Raw genomic sequence first — 19,367 nt, forward strand, 5'->3', positions numbered from 1 at the left:
GCTTCAAACCTGCTCTTTAACAAACATACGGGTGATGACACATCGGGTTCGTCCAGCTCTATATACAGTCAATGGAGAAAAAGTAGGCCACAGGTCTGGCAGACTGAAGGAGCACAAGATTTGTAGATGACCAGAAAATCTTCTGCACTGGGAAAGAAAAGCCACTGAATCACGACACAGCAAGTCAAAAAACCTCTCTAGGAAGTAAATGTCCACTATTGTAGACCTTATGACCAAAACCACAGAGGCAGCAGGAGATATTAAACCCTGGTAAGGCCTAGGAAGAGAAAGACCAGATTGTAGTTCACAAAAAAACTAAACATAAAAAAATAGAGATGTGTAGCAGAGAAGTATTTACTATCAGAATGATGGAGAGAGGAAAGTGAAAGAGTCTCATGAACCACAGCACCACCACCTCATCTGTCAAAGCACACTGTTATGGCTGCCGATGCAACTGGAACATCTATTAACGGTTTCACTGCTGACAGAAGCAACAGGATACATGCAGAGATACGCAAGAGCGTTCTGTGTGCATCAACGTAGGACAACGATGTCATACAGCCAGGCAACCAAAGAGTTTTTTAGGATGAAAGGGTGGAACATCCTCAGTCGGTTGCTTTGCACTTGCAGAGAGACTCTAAAACAAGCAGGAAATAAAGGTGGCTGCAGAGAAAATGTGGGAACACATCAGCGGGAAAGACGAGGTGTCTGATGATGCCTGTGGGTTAAAGACTTCAGACAGTTATTACCTACAAAGGATATTCAACAAAATATATATTTTTTCTTCATTTTGTGCACAAGGTGTTGAACGGGCTATAGATATCTCACAAAGTTCTTCCTATATCGATGCAAATCTACTCATATTAAAGCTGAGACTTGCCACTTTGATACTCTAATGTGGCATCCATTTCAAACTGCATGTGTTGAAGCACAGAACCCGAAGAACAAAAACGTCTAACTGTCCAAATACTTAGAATCGGAACTTAAAAAACACAGCATAGCTTCAGCTATAACACCAGTGATGACATCTTGAGGGCTCCATCAGTTCAGATGGACTCAGGCTGATGGTAGAAACACAAAAATCTAGATATAAAACCTGTCTTCACCTCCTGTGAACCGAGGGGCGGCGCACACATGCTAACGGTGAAAGTTACACACCATAGTAAAAGCATCGGTATGTAAATATGACCCAGTTGCCGCCAAGGTCTATACAGTGAGTAAGATTAGACAAGATAAGATTCAACGAGAATGAATGCACGACAAACACATTTTTCTAAGGCAACGAAAGGGATATTTGGTCAGTACTGGAGCAATGTTGGGACCTATTTTGGGAATGTTACGTCAGCGTGTCTGACACAATACCCAATCTGATCTTCATTCAGGTGCACTGTTGCTTATCAGTGCCCCAGTTTTGATGCAACGCTTAAAAAAAAAGAGGTATTCATTTTTAATACGAATTACACAAAGCGAATTGATGAACCGATTAGCCTTCATATGCAAAGAGTTTACGCCTGTCAGAGTCTATATTTTGAAGTGAAGGTAGCTTTTATTCTCAATTAGGTTGATAAGGTTTGTCAGAAATGATCTAAATGAAGCTTCAGTTCTAGGTAAATTTCACTAGTAATATTGAGTAATATCGAATCACAGAAACACTGGAGAATGAAACATAAATTTCCCTTTTTAATATCCTGCTAATATGAGCAGCTTTCAAAGATAAGTTAACTTCATTTACATCTAGATTTATTTCTTGATTACCTGCTAAAGCGGCATTTCCTATTGTTAGAAATATTTTAAGGCAGTGCTTCTCAAACACCGTCTTCCCCGTGCAGGGTAAAAAGAGATTAACTACATGTTAAGATTCTTAACGTGAGAATGCACAAAGAGCCAGATAAAGATAAAGAAAAAACTAAGTACCACTTTAACCATGTGGCTTTACCAGCAGTAATCCCAAAAGGCAGCACATTTGACCAAAGTCCCACTTTTCCTCTATCGGTGAGCTCTTTAAACTTTCTCACAAGCCAAAGGAATTTAAAAACCACCGTTTATCCGGTGTGGGGCTTTGAAAACCAACAGCAGCACACCTCATGAGGCTACAACAGTTTGTGAACCTGCAAAACCATCAAAGCTACAGTGGAAAAACAAAACAGGACTTACGCACCTTTTCCCCAATTCTGAAGTTTATAGCTTGTAACAAAAGCTATCTGGTAATGAGCTTTCTTCTCCTTTTTTCCAGTTGGCTGCTCTGGCAAAAAGCTAACCCCCACTATCATTATGACCACAGATATATGTGCCCGCAGCAGCTTTGGAGGAAGTGATAAGGAAATGCACATCCTGCCGGAGAGGATCTGTCACTGCTCTGTCAATCAATGTGCCAGCTCAGCTCCGCCACAGTCGAAGGAAAACCAAAAAAAAAGGAAAGCTATTGTGAAAGAAAAGCTGCTGTATTACTACTGGCAAAAGCTCTGTGTGTGGAACTAATGAGGGAGGCACTGGCATCATATTGTAAAGCCCTGATAGTAGGGACAGATAGGACAACAGAGAGTAAACATGATGTAATGCATGCCCAGTGATGGGAAATGACCAGTGCTGACCCTCAAGCAAGTTTTCATTTCCATCCATCATCCCCACAAACTGACATGAACACACACACACACACACACACACACACACACACACACTACTGCACTTACTGTATGTAAACAGGAACATAGGCTTAGTCATAAAGCATCTTTTCTTTTCTTTTCTTTTTTACCAATTCATTGCCAGAAAAAGTCAGCATGCAGACAGCAGTGAAAGTTTCATCATATAAAGAATAACCTGGCTATAGATTGAGACTTTCGTGCGTAAAATCCAGACTCTGATCCATAAGCGATGAAAACACCTGTGACTCTAAATTGCTCACATTGTAAAACGGTGCACATCTTAACCAACACATTCAAAACACAGGAGGACAAACAGTTAGCCTTCTCTTACCTTATCGATAGGATGGAAACAGCAGTCTCTCTCTACCCAACCTATGCGTTTGGATGATCACTCCACTGGTTCGCAGTGCCAAGAAAGGCGGAGAAAACTACCACACGTAGAGCGCTTTAATGTGGCGAAATGAGCAGAAACAAAAGTGAAAAGAAGATGTGAACTTGAGAGGGAACCGCTGCGCATGTTTGCTTTGGCAGAAGTAGTCTGAAGGTGCGCATCGAGGCGCTGCAACAGGAAAACGCGCGGCCGCAACGTTGCCGCCTCTCGTGTGTGTGTCTGCGTGAGTTGCATATGTTGTGGGGACGTAATGCTGTATACAGTCCCATTAAGGGATGCTGCTTCCTATTGGGGGACAAGACAAGTCCCCATGAGGCACATAATTAAATGTTATGGTGAGGATTTTAGTTTGGGGTAAGGTGTTTAGTAAATGGGGGCCCAGGAAGTGTCAAAGAAATGAATGCAAATCAATGTAATGTCCTCTGAACAGTATATTTGAGATGATGGTGGAAGAAAAGTCTCACGGTGACATGTGAACGGAAATAATCGAAGGCAGACAGATGAGAGAGAGAAAAAAAACCTGAGAGTGAAATAAAATCAAATCTAGTTTATAGGCTTCTGCTCACTATAATTACAACATTGTTTTGTTTTATGTAAATTAGAGTATTTGTAAAACACACACAGTCAATAAAAGGATTAGGTTTACTGCTGAATTACACTGCTGGGCTTTGTTGCATATTGTTGTGTATCCGTGGAATTTGCACCACACTCCAGATACTTTGCATAAAATATTACAGTCTGGTGCCATCCTAGGCGCTGCTCCATCACGTTATTATATCTGAGACTCATGCTTAAGGTATCTTAGTTGTGGCTTGGCCTAGAGGGCAGCTATTGTGCTTCAGTGTGTTTCAAAGTGAAAATAGAAAATAAATACCTGCCTGATCTGAAGCCCACTGGTGTGTTGTTATTCTGTGCTCGTCATAGGTTGGCCATGACAGACACGATGCTCGACCATCAGGTGTTCTTGGTACCAGAGCACCTGAGGCCAAAGGTCAATGATTGACTTTGTAGTCATGTCATCAGACCTGTGGCCATATGTCTGAATCGCTTAGGTGAAGAGAGAAGTAGGGGTCTGTTTCACAAAGCAGGTTTAGTGAGAACTCTGAGTCTGTTAACCCTGAAACCTCATTTCCTGAAATGAGGTTTGATGGTTGAACATCATGTTTGTTATGGCCAATCTATGACTAGCACAGAATAACAACACACCAGTGGAAACTTTGAGTCAGTTAACCCTGAAACTTCAAATGGGGATTCAGGGTTAACTGTCCGGGGAAGGCTCCCGGACAGACCAAGTAAACCCAAACATACAATGAGGGTGAGCTGGGAATGTCAGGCAGAGGCCCCTGTCTCTGGAGGTTTCAACTTCCACCTCTAGAAGAGCTTCTCCTGCATCCTGGAAGAAGTTGGGGACATGGAATCTGAGTGAGCCACATTACAAGTCTCCATTGTAGCAGGGTTATCAGGATCTGCAGCCAGAAGGCAACTGGTGCCTGTCGCGGTGGCAACCTAAAAACCCAAAGCTGTCGAGCGGAAGAAGGAGGCTTGTTGGGCCTGGTTGGCTTGGGGGTCTCAGTTTGCTGTGGTTGCAGCAGTTGCAGAAGCTAAAACTTGGGTGTGGGAGGAGATCAGAGAGGCTGTGGAGAAGGACTTTGAGTTGGCCTAGAACAGGGGTGTCCAATCCTGATCCTCGAGGGCCACAGTCCTGCATGTTTTAGATGTTTCCCTCTTCCAACAGACCTGATTCAAATGATCAGCTCATCATCAAGCTCTGCAGAATCCTGATAACGATCCTGATCATTTGAATCAGGTCTGTTGGAAGAGGGACACATCTAAAACATGCAGGACTGTGGCCCTCGAGGACCAGGATTGGACACCCCTGGCCTAGAGGATGTTCTGGCAAACCAGTTGATGCCTCAGGAAGGCTCGGCAAGGTTTTGTTCAGTCTGTGTACAGTCGCGGGGAAGAACTGCTGACCTGAACTGGGAACAGTGTCAAACAATGGAAAGAGCACCTTGAGGAACTCCATCACCTGGTTAACATGTCATCTGCTGAGGAGGCAGAACCTGAAGACTTGAGGGAATCTTCGCCCATATCCGTAGTAGAGGTTGCTGGGGAAGTTAGGAAACTCCTCAGTGGCAAAGCACCAGGTGTGGATGAGATTTGCCCCAAGATGCTGAAGGCTATGGACATTGTTGGACTGTCTTGGCTGGGTACGGTGCCTGTGGAGTGGCAAACCAAGGCAGTGGTTGTCATTTTTGAAAAGGGGGACCGGAGAGTCAGCTCCAATTATGGGGGTATCACACTTCTCAGCCTTCCTGGGAAAGTTTACTTTATGTTGGAAGATAGCCTTGACCATTTGTTGAACTTTAAATTCAGGAGAAGCAACGCTAATTCCATCATGGTCCTTAAACAGTGGACCAGCTCTTTACACTTGCTGTTGTTGAGGGGGACATAGGAGTCCAACCAGCCAGTCTACATGTGTTTTAGTAACACCAATGACTCGTCACTTCTCAACAAGCTTCTCCACTTGCAAACAAAATGTTTGGGATGTTTTTGTATTAAATGGAAGATTGTAAAACCCAGAATTTGTCTCCTGTTGAAGGAAAATACGGTTTTGAGCATGCAGGGTTCAGGATGTGAAAGAAATTGTGCAGAAACACAAGAACACACAAAACTGAGCCTGCTTTGATTTGTCACATCCTGTTGTCCGTTCAAGGTTTCGCTCTAAATTATGACAGTTATGTGATAACAACATTGACAAATTTAGGAATAAATGTCCCAATAATTATGTTAAACATGATCTAACCTGACAAGTTGGAGATTCAGAAGCTACGAACAGAAATGTTCAAAATACAGCAGAGCAGCATCAGCGCGACTTACATCTGCAAAATGCGGCTTCCTGAGGTTTTCCTGAGACACCGAGTGTCTTCAAACATCGTGTCTGACTCAATAGTCAGCAACGATCTGAACCTGTGGTCTCTAAGATCAGTCAGCGGGAGTTGCTGTTCGTCTTCTTCAGTCACCTGCTGCTGCTCTCCATCTGAAAGGTTTCACAACATGCAGTGAGAGAGGATAAAAGCATGCTTTTCGAGTTGTGTGCATCTCCAATTCCAGTGAAACCCACAGAGACGTCACAGTTTAATGAAACACCAGCACTGGCATGTAAAAAAAAAAAAAAACTTTTAAGAATTGGCCTTAAGAATAGTTAGAAACTTTTAGTGATGAGATAAATTATTGTTGGTAAAAAGTACATCTTAGAATACTGATTAAAGAGGCTAAAGGCGACTTTTTATTAATACAGCATTTTCCCAAGTGCCCACATGTGATCCCAGGACTAGAAAAAGATGTTTTACTGCTTACATTTTTCATTTGTTTCCATGCTTAGCCCCTATCTATGTTGTCAGAGCCTGCAGTCCAGTTGAAAAGTCACTGAATCTTTATCACGTGATAGTTGATTACAGCTCAGGCAGTAATGACTTGAACAGATCAGCGCAGATTTCTTTGTTTTTGCAGAATTTCTTTAGAACAAACAATTTATTTTATTCAAATTTTCTAACATGGAGATTAAAGTAATTAAAATAAAATTTCACAATTCTGCGGGCTGCAAGGTGGCGCAGTTGGTTAGTACCATTGCCTCACAGCAAGAAGGTTGCTGGTTTGCGTCCCGGTGGGGACACCCGGGATCTTTCTGCGTGGAGTCTCCATGTTCTCCCTCTGCAGCGTGGGTTCTCTCCGGGTTCTCCGGCTTCCTCCCACAAGGTCCTAAAACAGGTTAGTTGGTAATTCTAAATTGTCTGTAGGTGTGAATGTGAGTGTGCTTGGTTGTCTGTCTCTAAGTGTAACCCTGTGATAGACTGGTTACCTGGCCAGGTGAACCTGCCTTCACCCTGAGTCAGCTGGGATAGACTCCAACCCCCCAAGACCCTAGTGAGGATTAAGGTGTAGAGATAATGGATGTGTATAGACAACTGAATGGTGGAAAGGACTGTAGGAAAGTTAAAACTGTGACAATTATTTCCATTTTTAAATTTTCTGGCTCTAATAAATGGTGAAATTTTGGCGAATTTTAAAAATAACATAAGTTTTAAACATGCTGGTGGGTTTTGAGGTTTAGAGGAATGAAGGGGCATTTTCAGTGATACATATCAGTTAAGTAATTAAAAAAATTCTCTTAAAAAAACCCTAAAAAAACTCTGCAATTACATGAAGTTTGCTAACCAGCTAATATATGAATTGAATGAATCGTGCTAATTTGCAAACAGCTGATTGTATTTATGCTGAATCCATCATGTCATGAACATTGCCACACTGAATTATAGGTAAGAGTTAAAAAACACTGCGGGAGACAAATCCCAGACAGCAGGCTTTAAAAAGAAAAAAAGCTTCCTCATTCTATGTAGATACAGGAGATTTTATTTAACATTTTTGTGTACAAACATAGGCTGCAAATGCCTTCCAAACATGTTTGCCCTCAGAATACAGTATTCCTTTTTACAGTTCTACAAGCAGAACATTGAATATTTAACAGGAACAAGAGTCAAAAGTTGAGGGATAAAAAGAGAACGTGTTCGTGGTTGGTCAGCAAGTCTCGTCCTCAGCTTCACGTTGTTATACGTTGAATAAAACAAAACTATTCCCCAAAGATTAAAGTAGCCTAATTTAATGGTAGCATGAGAAGTGGCAGCAGAGGGTCATCTGAAAGTATTACCTGTAGTGTGGACGTGTAGTGATAAGATACCAGGGTCATGTACAATAAATGCAGGAGATTTCATATAGAGTTATATGTACCATATCTTCAGGCTACTCCACAGAAAATGTTTTTTTTTTCATTTTTTGGCTGGGACTGAGGTTATGGAGGGGAACTGTATTATGGAAGTTTACATGCAATTACAGTGACAATCAACAGACCAAAACAATGCAGATTCAGAGTAATATAAAACTCTTTTTTCTCCTCTACCACATACCGACAGTTCAGATTTTTAAAGAGACTAGAGGTGCACCGGCTCAATCCTCAAAACGATCAGTGGACGCCACAATAAATAAAAGGGAAACCAAATTATGTATTCTCTAGTATCATACATATTATACAACTCTATGGAGAAGGAGGAGAAGTTGGGAGTTACTCACAGAATCTACCGTTTAAATCGACAAGAACCTGCACCTGCTATTCGGTTATCTAAGTCAGATAAACAATCACAGTGGCCAGTCTGTTGTACGACACGAAGGACTGAAACACGAGCCGACGGTGCAGGAATCGAAGAGACATTTTTGCGGTTCTACACGCTGGTCGTGATCCTGGGACGGAACAGAGACAAACCGTTGCAGCTTTAACAAGATGTTAGACGGAACTTCCCAAAGAAAGCACACCAGACAGACTCACATTAGCTTTCCATGACATTTTATCATAAATAAATAGATCCAGCAGACCGTTTTATACCGAACCAGGAGAAAGCATCAATAAATAAAAATAAAAGGCATTAGAGGAGATGAAACTTTTAAGGACGTGGGAAAGAAATTTCTGCCCCGAATAAGACCAACTTTAACGCAGTTACAGCATCACATTTAGATGAAGGTGGCGAGTAGAAACAGGCATGTGGAGTACGAGCTAAGACCGTGCTTAAGGTTTAAGGTCCTGTCTTAGTCTGTAAGAGATGAAAGACGCGTGGCTGTCCTCAGCAAAGGCAACAGGAGAATGAACGTCACTGTCGGCGTTCCCACCGACGTGTAGAGTACCACAGACGCTGAACAAAAGCATAAGTGTCGAGGCACGATAGGGTAGAGCAGTGCAGGCAATCGGGACTTGTTGTAAAGGTGACGCGTGGGGTGATAAGATGAATGATTCATTCTCTGTCTCGCACCCGAAAATACAGACGACGAAGGAGCGTGAGTGTGCTACAGTGGGCCGGGATTAGTGGACGTACACGATGGCAGTAAAATGAGTGAAATCTTTAATGATGTTTAATTGATAACCTATAGACTAAACCGACAACGAAACTGTCTTTGGGACATTGCGAGGGCGAAGTAAAGTCAACATTTAGGGAGTTGATATGTATTTAAAATCCTCAAGAACCTTTCGAGAGGCGAAAAAACAACTCTGTCTTCTCATGTATGCCTTCAATCTTCACCGTGGACACGAGCACACATGAGCCCTTATCAGATGCATTGGTTTTAGTTTTATGCCTGTGACATACATGGGAAACCAGTCGCGATCTTTAAATTGACTAGAAAAGGACATCCTTTAGCGATGTAAACAAGATCCGCACGAACATCCCGAATCCGATTCTATGACAACAGGACAGCAGCAACGGGAAGGAAACGAAAACACGCCTGCATGTTAAAATCGATGACACAGAAATCCAAAATATGTCATTTTAGTATCAACAAGATGAGCTTCTTCTCTAACTTGGCCATTGAGTTGCAGACAATGTGCGAGAAAAGAATAAAAAAAATAAAAATCAAAAAAGTTCCTTCATTAAAACCCAAAAGATATTCTTCATTGGACACGAAACGCGGAGAGCTCAGGCCACTTGAATTGTAATACAGTAGTTCTAACATGAGTGCAGCCACAGATGAAACAAAAACAGAGAGAGACAATGTCATACGTGTTGTGTGTATGTGTGTGTGTGTGTGCTGTATCATGACATTGCATAATGTCTACGCTAGACAGGCGATGGTCTCTGGACGGGAGACGTTCTGCCGAGGAACCCCCCCCCAGCAGTTAAAGAGCTTGTGCCTTTTTTTTTTTTTTTTCCACAGCAGCATACAGTATGTAACTACAACGTGTGGGTTACCTTTCATAATAAGATCTAAATGAATCATCGATAGGCTGGACAGAACAGCTGAGTAGTTTCTATTAGAACAAGGCTAAATCTTGCTTATTTACTGCAAGACTTGAAGTCAAGGCTAAGACCTACCACTTTCTTAAACAGAAAAAAAAACAAAAAAGTTCACATAGAAAAACAAATTCGCCACCAGGCCCCCTGCCCTCCCCGCCCCCGAAATAAATTACAATAACAGCAACAATGATTATACTGTTAACCGAAAAGAAAAATACAACTTTAAGATTATGTACATGTAGTCTATCTGTAAATACAACGGCTTCCTTTTGTCCTAGAAACAAACAAACAAACAAACAAACAAAAAAATATTAATTTGGCAAGATGTTACAATAAGACGGACATCTCATCAGCAACAGACAGTTCCTATGTTAGAAAATATATTGCTTCCTGGGTATTTGAGCTGAAGACTATCTTGAGACACAAACGGAGGACATTTGCATTTATGGTTGGAAAAAAACCCGCAGACTGTTTACTAATCACTGGGTTCCTTTTTTTCTTTTTTCTTTTTCCTTTACACACGTCAACACTTTTGTTTACGTTGTAAACACTTTAACCTACCGGTGTTGGCTTCCTGTGTCTCTTTCGACACAGAAAAAGAAAAAAGAAAAAAAAAAAAAAAGCCAGTACGGTGGCAGCTCTGCACTCTCGGCTCCCAACACACAGCACAAATGTTTCCTCTTGTCTCAAAGAATGCACCGACATGATGTAAGACACACGTTTTTTTCTTTTCCTCAACAGGACGTGAAGCAATGTTTGAGATGACTTAATGATTGTCCAAAAATAAACACAAATAGAGAACAATGCCCCAAACGCAAAGATACGCAGAGATTTGTGGGCGAAACCATTTCCAAGAATCAAGACGAGACACGTTTCCTTCTTTGCGGTCTGATTTCGATCGTTCCAACGTCTTCGTCTGTAAAGGTTCAGCATCGAGACCGACGAAAAGCAAGGTGGGGAAATGTGGATGGCGCATGTACCCATAAAAATCACCGGAGGTACAAGGAATCATACTAACTATCAGGTAATGAGAGATATGAATGGCAGGGACCTCGCATCCTCTGAGCGTCGGAGGCCCAGTGGCACCCTCTTGTGTTCAAGCACAGCAGGTATCGCCGGAGACAATCCTTCCCAGCCGCAAGAGCCGAACGGAGTCAGTCAATTCAAAAACATACTACAAATAGGCTCACTTTGAGCCAGTGTCCGTCTCTTTTTCACACCTTCTCGGGTCAAAGTCCCACAGAGTCAGCGTTAGCTCTATACTTCGGTGGAGAAGAGGATGCTCTGTCGTTTACTGTCCGGCGTGGGGATCGTCTCCAGCTGGAGGAAGTACAGCAACACCTGGACCTGAGCGCAAAGGAACGAAAACAGATTAGCAACATTCTTTGTGTGATCTGTGCCGGAGGGAACAGACTGAAGGCCCACCTGTGCCATAACTTCCAGGGACCAGCTGTCCCCCATGCTGATGGGCTGCGTGGGGTTAGCGGGGATCTTGCTGTCCTTCTCAGCGGGTCTTAGCAAAGTCGGCCCGAACACTGTTGCCAGATTGTGGAGCGACATCTTGTTGATGCACTCCTTCTCTGCCACCCTGGGACGGCGAACACAGACAAGTTCATTTAGAGGTACAGATGGAGTACATACAGAGCACGTACATGCAGGTGTTCATGTGTAGTGATGGAGCTGCGTGGTGTGAAAGAGCCCATATTACGCACATTTACAGATTCAGAACTTTACTTTTTGGATCTACTAGCTTCATTGTTCAGAAACTTCTCATGCTGTACATTTGCTGCAGCACCTTTTCTCTCTCTGAAATGCTCTGTTTTAGATCCCGTCTCTTTAAGGCCTCCCACCTGAGAGGCCCAATCTGCTCTGATTGGTCAGCTGGTATGATGTAATCAAGGTAACGTGGTTATAACCCCCCGTGCTATGACTAAAGGCAGATAAATGTAGGAGCAGCAGAAGCGATTTTAATGAAGGCGGACAGCGAGGAAGCTGTTCATTCTTTGTTTGAGGGCGTTACGCAAATGTGTTGCATCAACAAGTAATGGAAGAAAAACCCGGATGAGGCGTTTCCTAACAGATTTTAGAATCGAGTTGCATCACATGCATATCGAGAACTCTCTTTGGTATGAGCTTCAGAAGTCTGTAGACCGTTTACATGCACAAAAATGTTATACAACACACTAGACGAAAGGGCAAACCCCAAAAAGTACAACATGAACTCTTTAGTTAGTGCAGGGAAAGATTTAGCAGCATTCAGTTGAGTCATGTCGGACTTCTTTTGGTGGACGCCTGCTGCTTCCAATTTCCGAATGACCAAAAGCTCCTCAACCTCTGACAGTCATTAGTACCTCATAGGGCTCCAGCAGTGATTGGTCCGGCAGATTGTCAGATCAGATATTCGGCATTTTTCTGATTACCGGCTTCATTATTGTTTTAGCCGGTTCCTGATGTAATAAATTAGTTTAAATCTGGGTTCTGGCAGCTGCATTAGAACTAACTCTCCATTTGGCAGTGTCCCTCCCACACATTACGTGATTGGTAATGAATAATAGACTATCGACGCTGGAGGATACGTGTTGATTTTTAATCAAAATATGTTAAACATAAATAAATGAAGGCTTTTTAATGAAGTTTCGTATTGGAGCTTTTGGAGGCTTTGGAATTTCGACACCAAGATTTTTATTTTTTTTTGCAAATGCATTGTGTATTGGTTCTAAAGGCAGGTTATTGGGCTCTTTGATTATTAATAATTGATATTTGCATTGACCTTACGGAAACCATACTGGGCCTTGTGTCTGCTGTTAATTTGCAGAACAAGGCAGATATTTATTCCTACATTTTACATCATTTCTAAATGAATCAATTTCAGTTTTGAAATGTTGATTGGACCCCCAAAAAACTATCGACTTTAGGACATTTTTACTATTTTCTGGACTAAATGATTTATAATCAAGCAAAAGTAAAAAAAAAAAAGTCAACTAATAGCAAACTAACCAAAGCTTTGCTTCAAAATATACATTAAATATAACAACAAATCCCCCAGCTCCATCCATTATTCACTCACGCAGCGCTTTTAAACAGATGCATCTGCATTGTTAGTGCTCATACAATGTTTCAGCCTCTTCAGAGTCACCATGGTAACCGGAGGACATTTTGCTGTTGAACGCCTCGTGGCATAAAAGCAGCATCGGTAAACCATTTTGAAGACTCATATGTCGAAGCGATATAGCGATACAACTCTCTGGATAAAGATGATTTTGATAATATTGGGACACCAAAATGAATTTTAAACCTTCAACTGGCTGCTTTTAAATGTACCTCCTGGAAATTGATGGATTGATGTTGCTGAGGTTTATTTTGTGTCTTTGTGTGTTTATATCTACATTCTACACTTGTGTGCGAACAACTGAGCTCGTACCTCTTCAAGTGATCCAGAAGGAAAAGGAATGTGACCAGGTTGGGCTCTGGCAGTGACAGCAGCAGGTTCAGCATGCAGCTCTCTTTGGCGACGCTATCAGACAGAGCTGCACAGAAGGAAGAGACACCGCTGATCAGGAGACTGTTTCTTTCACAGCAAACTCTTAGCAGACATGCAGAAGTTGCAGCTGCTACAATCAATCTCAACTAAAACAGCCAGCGGTGCTTGATTAACGACTTAATCGATTACGAGCGATGTCATGCGTGAATGACATCAAGCCCGGCGTCTTACTGATGCCGCCTGCGAAATTAGGGTAGAGCTCGTCAGTGAAGAGCGGTTCTGGCAGCTCTCTGAAGTAAAGCTTCAAGGTCCCCGCGATGGCGTTGACGTCCATCTCACTCATCATCACCGACACATCTTTGTTATCTGCGGGAGACAGGTTTGCAGTGACGAAAGATAAATGGGGGGAAACACCTTGGTGGTGCGAGCAGAAGTCGCCGCGCCTCGTAACCGTCAGCAAAATACACCCACTTCACAAAAGATGCATTTATTGGTCGCAAATGCACAAGTTAGTATAAACTATTGAGCCTGGTTAATCATTTTCACATCAGGGAAATGCCTCATCTTCACAAACTCATGGTAATGATCACCTGATTCACACTCTAGAAAGATTATTAAAAGGATTTATTTGTGGTAATACGATAACACATGGTCCTTATAGTAGTATTATACCACCAGGGAATGTAAATACAATCAATATTAAACACTGTACAAAAGCAATCATTGAGTCATACTATCAATATGTTCTGTTTTTATGAAGGTTTTGAGTTTCTCTTTAATCAGATTCTAGAAATGAGGACACTTGTATGACTGCACAAGAGGAAAGGCTGCACTCACTGGTGTCAAAGGCAGTCTTCAGGGCCTGAATGTCAGTGGCCACCCCCGACACTCGGTAGATGCCCACCTCCTCCATGCCCCTCCTTTCAATCTCCTCCAGGCACTGCCGGACAATGTAGGGCACCTTGGAGCGCTCTCGCCTGGACGACAGCAAAAAGCATTGATTCATTGCCAAAAAACTGTTTTATCAATAATGCAAATATAATCTACAGGCTGCTAAATGTGTGTTCTGCATTGTTTTTAGTACAGGAAGGACTCTGCTTCTTTGTGTTTCTGTTAAAATGTTTTACCTACACTGCTAATTGATTTTTTTGGTAATTCTAGTTAACCTACTTGCTATCTTTAAAACCTCATTAGTGTCACTCATCAGCAACGACGGCTGCAAACATGCAACACACCGATGCATCTGCAAGCTCTTTCCCTCCTGACTGTCCCCCTCCTTTGTCCTTTCAGCTCCTTTGATTGAAGAAATTGGAGCAACAAAGTGTTCACGATGATTTAAAGTTGAGCTTATTCCAACACATGGAAGCCAATTTACTCAAAACTAGTTATTTTTAGCTCTGCAAAACCTGTACATCAATTACTTTTTAACCAATCTTTGACAATGTACCTATGACCTAATTTCACATTTCTTCATACACAGTCCAGGCTGATTGTAGTTACTTATTTTTGATTACACAATTCACACAACATGTAATCTGTTGCTACCAAGATTAGCATTTAGCTCAAAGCACTAACATGGCTAAACATTCACTGTTCAATGGCATAAAACATAAGTTCTGGATGATGCTTCAGTTTAGGATAAAACTGTCGTCGTCTGCACAGAAGATCATGTGGATTCGTTAACGCTGATGAACGAGTAACAGTGAGGATTTTAAAAAGGGATACAGTCCTCAAGTGGATCCATCCAACCAGATAAATGTGGTGACTTCTTAAACATTTGGGCCAATCCAAGAACAGTAACATGGTGGGAAAACAGTTAACCATGAGTGTAACATTGTGGGATGTGAGTGAAGAAACAAGGAGATGCATGAGAGAAGTGGAGGCCCTGAGAAACTGGAGAACACAGAAGATAACAGACCAACAAAATCATGAATAGCACACGTGGCCACATGATTATTCTTTCTTTATTTTAACATCAACTCACTTGGTGACGGTGGAGATCTTGACTCCGAACACTCCCATGGGTTTCCGCGAGGGCATCCTCTTCAGGCTGAACTCTCTGCTGGTGAACTTCATGGACAGCTTCACCTCGATCTGACACAGGAAAAAAAAGAGCTCAGAGTCAAAAAAAAAAAACGAGTTCACGGAGGCGAGAAGCCGCCACACAAGCCTGAAAAATCCATCTGCGATAGCGTTCCGCGATCTGGAGGAAATCCCGCCATGCTTAAACCAGATGTAGACTTAAACTGCTAAACCACATCCTGGAGGAACTGTTTAGATTATCCCTCAGCGCTGTGGTACTACGGTATAAATGTAAAAGTGTTACTGGAGCTCACGGTGACACCTTATATGAGTTTTTAGCGCAGATAAAGATCAGATTTGACTACTTTCTAACAGAGAAGTGAGGAAGTAGAGACAAAAAAGTAGAATAACTGTGGGATTAATGTGATGTACTCACCCCGTTCATGGGAATAACGGTTCTCTGCCAGTCTTTTCCTTGGAGCGTCTGAGGGTCAAGCTGGCAACATGAACACACGATGCATATTAGCACTGCGTTTTCACAAACCGCTTACATTTAGTTTGGTCTAAATCATTACATCTGCACCTTGATGGATGCCTACTGGGGGAAAATGTGAGTAAGCTGACATGTTCCCCATTTACAGTGGTGGAAAGTAACTAAGTACATTGCTCAAGTACTACACTTTTGCATAATTCTAGTTGAAAAACTTCCATTTTCTGCTACTTTCTACTTGCACTACATCACATTTCAGAGGGAAACGTTCCTTTTTAGACGTCCACAAATTACCTTCTATTTTAATTATGACATTTTAACAGCACAAAACTCTTTCTTCAATATTAAGCCAGTGTTTTCGTTGTTGGTTTGTGACCTCTGATTTAAAAAAAAAAAAGTGTGCAGTTGGGTGTGGTTGTCACATTTCAGGCAGTTGAGATTCATCCATCCATCCATCATCTCTACACCTTAATCCTCACTAGGGTCATGGGGGGCTGGAGTCTATCCCAGCTGACTCAGGGTGAAGGCAGGTTCACCTGGACAGGTAACCAGTCTATCACAGGGCTACACTTAGAGACAGACAACCAAGCACACTCACATTCACACCTACGGACAATTTACAATCACCAATTAACCTCAGCATGTTTGGACCTTGTGGGAGGAAGCTGGAGAACCCGGAGAGAACCCACGCTGCACGGGGAGAACATGGAGACTCCACGCAGAAAGATCCCAGGTGTCCTCACCGGGACGCGAACCGGCGACCTTCTAGCTGTGAGGCGACGGTGCTAACCACCGCTCCACCTTGCAGCCCTCAGTTGAGATTCATTCCCCCTTAAAACTTCTTCACTTCAATAACTGTTATAATTGTTCGTTATTTCATAAACAAAAAAAACCCAAACTTTCCTTCTTCCCTCTTTCATTATTCATCTCCTCGGATTCATCTTGTGATCTTTCCGAGGGGCCCCGAACCACAAATTGGGAACCACTGGAAACCAAGCGAACTGTAATTTCAGCAGTAAAAGTCTGACTGTGCACTGATGCAGCATTAACAATCTAACACTGACACATATAACAACCCGTCAGCCACAGAGACACCTGACTGCTGATGCACTACTGTGGCACTAAAGCTGATTATATGTATTTTTACTTAATAAGGGTTTTGCATGTATTCACGTGTAATGAAGCATTCCCACGCTGCTGTAATTGGTGCTTTTGCCGACTCGTCGGCCTGTTTGTTTGGAGGTTACGCACAAAAAGCTGGAATTTATAAAGTTTATGGGCCATGAGCAAACGGCACAAGAATCTGTACAAACTGAGATCTCAGTAGATCAAAGAACTGTTTATATTATATGAATGAAGAAACATTTTCCCTCATAATCCGCTGCGGCTTGGAGGATGTTTAATGCTTATTTGCTTTGTTAAGATTAAATTATCCCTACGTGCAGTTGTCCTACTTACGTACTTGTTGGGTTCTGACAGCGGAGCCCAAAGTTACAACTGTGCTAATCTTCCCTCCGCCGCAGCAGAACGTTTTCAAAAGGTGCTGCTGGTACGTTGCATCCTTTTACTGTATTTTTAGAAACGCGATAAACAAACATAATTTATTCAGAGAGACTAAACTCACACCCAAACACACTCGGATCTGAAGAGCCGAGCCATCTGGGCCAATAAAAGCCGAGCACGGAGACACACACACACACGACTGACAAACAAACAGACACAGAATACTGTATGTTGTATGTTTACCGAGCCTGAGCCCCATCTGGTTGCCTGTAAACCCCGATCATGTTTCTCATAACTGAATCTTTCGCTGCCGAGAGCGCTCTGCGGCTTGAGAAAATTTATCTATAACGAATTATTACATTCCACTAAAAAACAGTGAAGCTGTAGGAGCTTCTCCAGCTTCCTGTTAAAGAACAAAAATCACATATTAAGGCAGCAGATATGATTTTATCTCCTCTGGACTTTTAGCAGAGGCCTGTGTTGTTTAACGACGCAGAATTTTCCAATAAATCACACATCTGTAAAACAAAAGCCTATTAAATGCTGGAATGAAGCCAACAGTTCTAAGATGCTTTGTAAAAATTTAAAGTCTTTTTACAGCACATTCAGACGGAGACAGGGTGCATACAGGACTGCACATAAATGCAAGTTGTTAGTGTGGTAAATAAAAGAATATAAGATTTAGGAGGATGTGTACGTTAAAGAAACAAAGGGACTAACGTATAAAAGTGAGTTAAAGGGATGAAATCATGGAAAAGATGCTGTAAAAACATGCTTTGAATGCATGTAAAATATAATATGTTGACATTTGTGTGCTTTAAGTGCCACAGTGACCTTTAATTGTGAGCTCAGTCGGTCTTTTTGTCTTAAGCTGCAGGATTGTTTAACGCTTTTCTGCGGTTTCGCAGAGACCGACTGCCTTTCTATTATACTGAGTACAATCTTTTTCCAATTTAAACTGCTCTGGTAATAGATACAAATGTGGGAACATCTGAGATGATGCAAGGATGAGGATAAACTGATGTCGTCAGCAAAAGCCGCTACTAAAAAAAGGCAACCACAATGCTTAAACGAGTCGACAACAAGCCCACAAAGCGGAGAATAAACCCAAAGAAACCTAATTAAAACCAACGTCTTAGCATCACTCGTCAGCATCAGCCGCTCTGGCGGGTAAACAGCCGTCTTTTTCTGCTCCAACCACTCAAACTGCAGAGTGAAACGTGAGATTAATCAGCCGCCGCGACTTGTGCCGAAGACAGGAGTGGCAGCTTCTTGTCTGGGATTTGTGAAAATCCTGCTGAGCAACTTTCACACCACCCAGGCGGCTTGTTTTCAATGACATCATCTGTCAAGAGGGGATCATGTCTCAGGATTACCGGAGGAGCCACTAGATGGAGCATGTGACTGTAAGCCACTGTTTGCTAGACAGCACGGGAGACTTGTGTAGGTAGATTTCCTGGTATTTGACCAAAACAGATGATGATACGGATCGCTCAGAATGAACACTGCTGCTGTTAGACATTCAGTGTGCTTAGAGAAAATGTTGCACCGGCTGTTATATTATCCTGATTTTGTAGTTTTCTTGCTTTTATTTCAGAAAAAAGAAGCTGCGACACATCTTTTAGACGCTAACTTGTGCAGAATATAGTCCAATCATGTGCACATCTGCCCTGCTGTGGGTGGAGAAGTAAAAGAAGAGGGATTTTTTAGCAGATTGAAGTAGACAATCATAGTTTTTTTTTTGGTATCTTTCTCTCTGCTGATCTCACGAGTGACACTTGGCTTCATCCTGCAGGCTGCTGTTGTCTTGGCAACCTAATCAGCGGCTGTCTAAACCCACGATCAGTCAGACTCACGGCCACATCACAGCGTCGATGTCATTTCCACCTGTGCAGGATTGTGAGGGATATGTTAAACAACCCAACCTGGCGGCGCGATGATGGATCAGTGAGACGAGAATTAAGAGCTTTGAGTCATTCTATTAAGACGCTACACATCCTCT

At 42.3% G+C, this 19,367-nt stretch overlaps 2 protein-coding genes across 2 annotated transcripts in view; both read right to left on the minus strand.

Annotated features, from left to right (window-relative positions):
* adora2ab (adenosine A2a receptor b) overlaps nucleotides 1–3,115 on the minus strand; it is a 10,392-nt gene extending 7,277 nt beyond the window's left edge. The window contains exon 1 of the mRNA XM_008292330.1: nucleotides 2,974–3,115. The gene's annotated coding sequence lies outside the window, so the exon portion shown is untranslated. The remainder of the gene's footprint in view (nucleotides 1–2,973) is intronic.
* A 2,242-nt stretch (nucleotides 3,116–5,357) lies between these two features.
* The window catches only part of LOC103365010 (breakpoint cluster region protein-like), a 117,422-nt gene continuing 103,412 nt past the window's right edge, over nucleotides 5,358–19,367 (minus strand). Inside the window, exons 17-25 of the mRNA XM_008292331.1 lie at nucleotides 15,809–15,868; nucleotides 15,335–15,444; nucleotides 14,188–14,327; nucleotides 13,582–13,716; nucleotides 13,291–13,396; nucleotides 11,295–11,457; nucleotides 10,431–11,216; nucleotides 5,914–6,073; nucleotides 5,358–5,626 (exon numbers count right to left, since the gene is read on the minus strand). Of these exons, the coding sequence (XP_008290553.1) occupies nucleotides 11,127–11,216; nucleotides 11,295–11,457; nucleotides 13,291–13,396; nucleotides 13,582–13,716; nucleotides 14,188–14,327; nucleotides 15,335–15,444; nucleotides 15,809–15,868 (804 nt within the window). The 3' untranslated portion in view covers nucleotides 5,358–5,626; nucleotides 5,914–6,073; nucleotides 10,431–11,126. The remainder of the gene's footprint in view (nucleotides 5,627–5,913; nucleotides 6,074–10,430; nucleotides 11,217–11,294; nucleotides 11,458–13,290; nucleotides 13,397–13,581; nucleotides 13,717–14,187; nucleotides 14,328–15,334; nucleotides 15,445–15,808; nucleotides 15,869–19,367) is intronic.

This window comes from Stegastes partitus, unplaced genomic scaffold, assembly GCF_000690725.1.
Source record: "Stegastes partitus isolate 25-593 unplaced genomic scaffold, Stegastes_partitus-1.0.2 Scaffold803, whole genome shotgun sequence".
Lineage (NCBI taxonomy): Eukaryota > Metazoa > Chordata > Actinopteri > Pomacentridae > Stegastes > Stegastes partitus.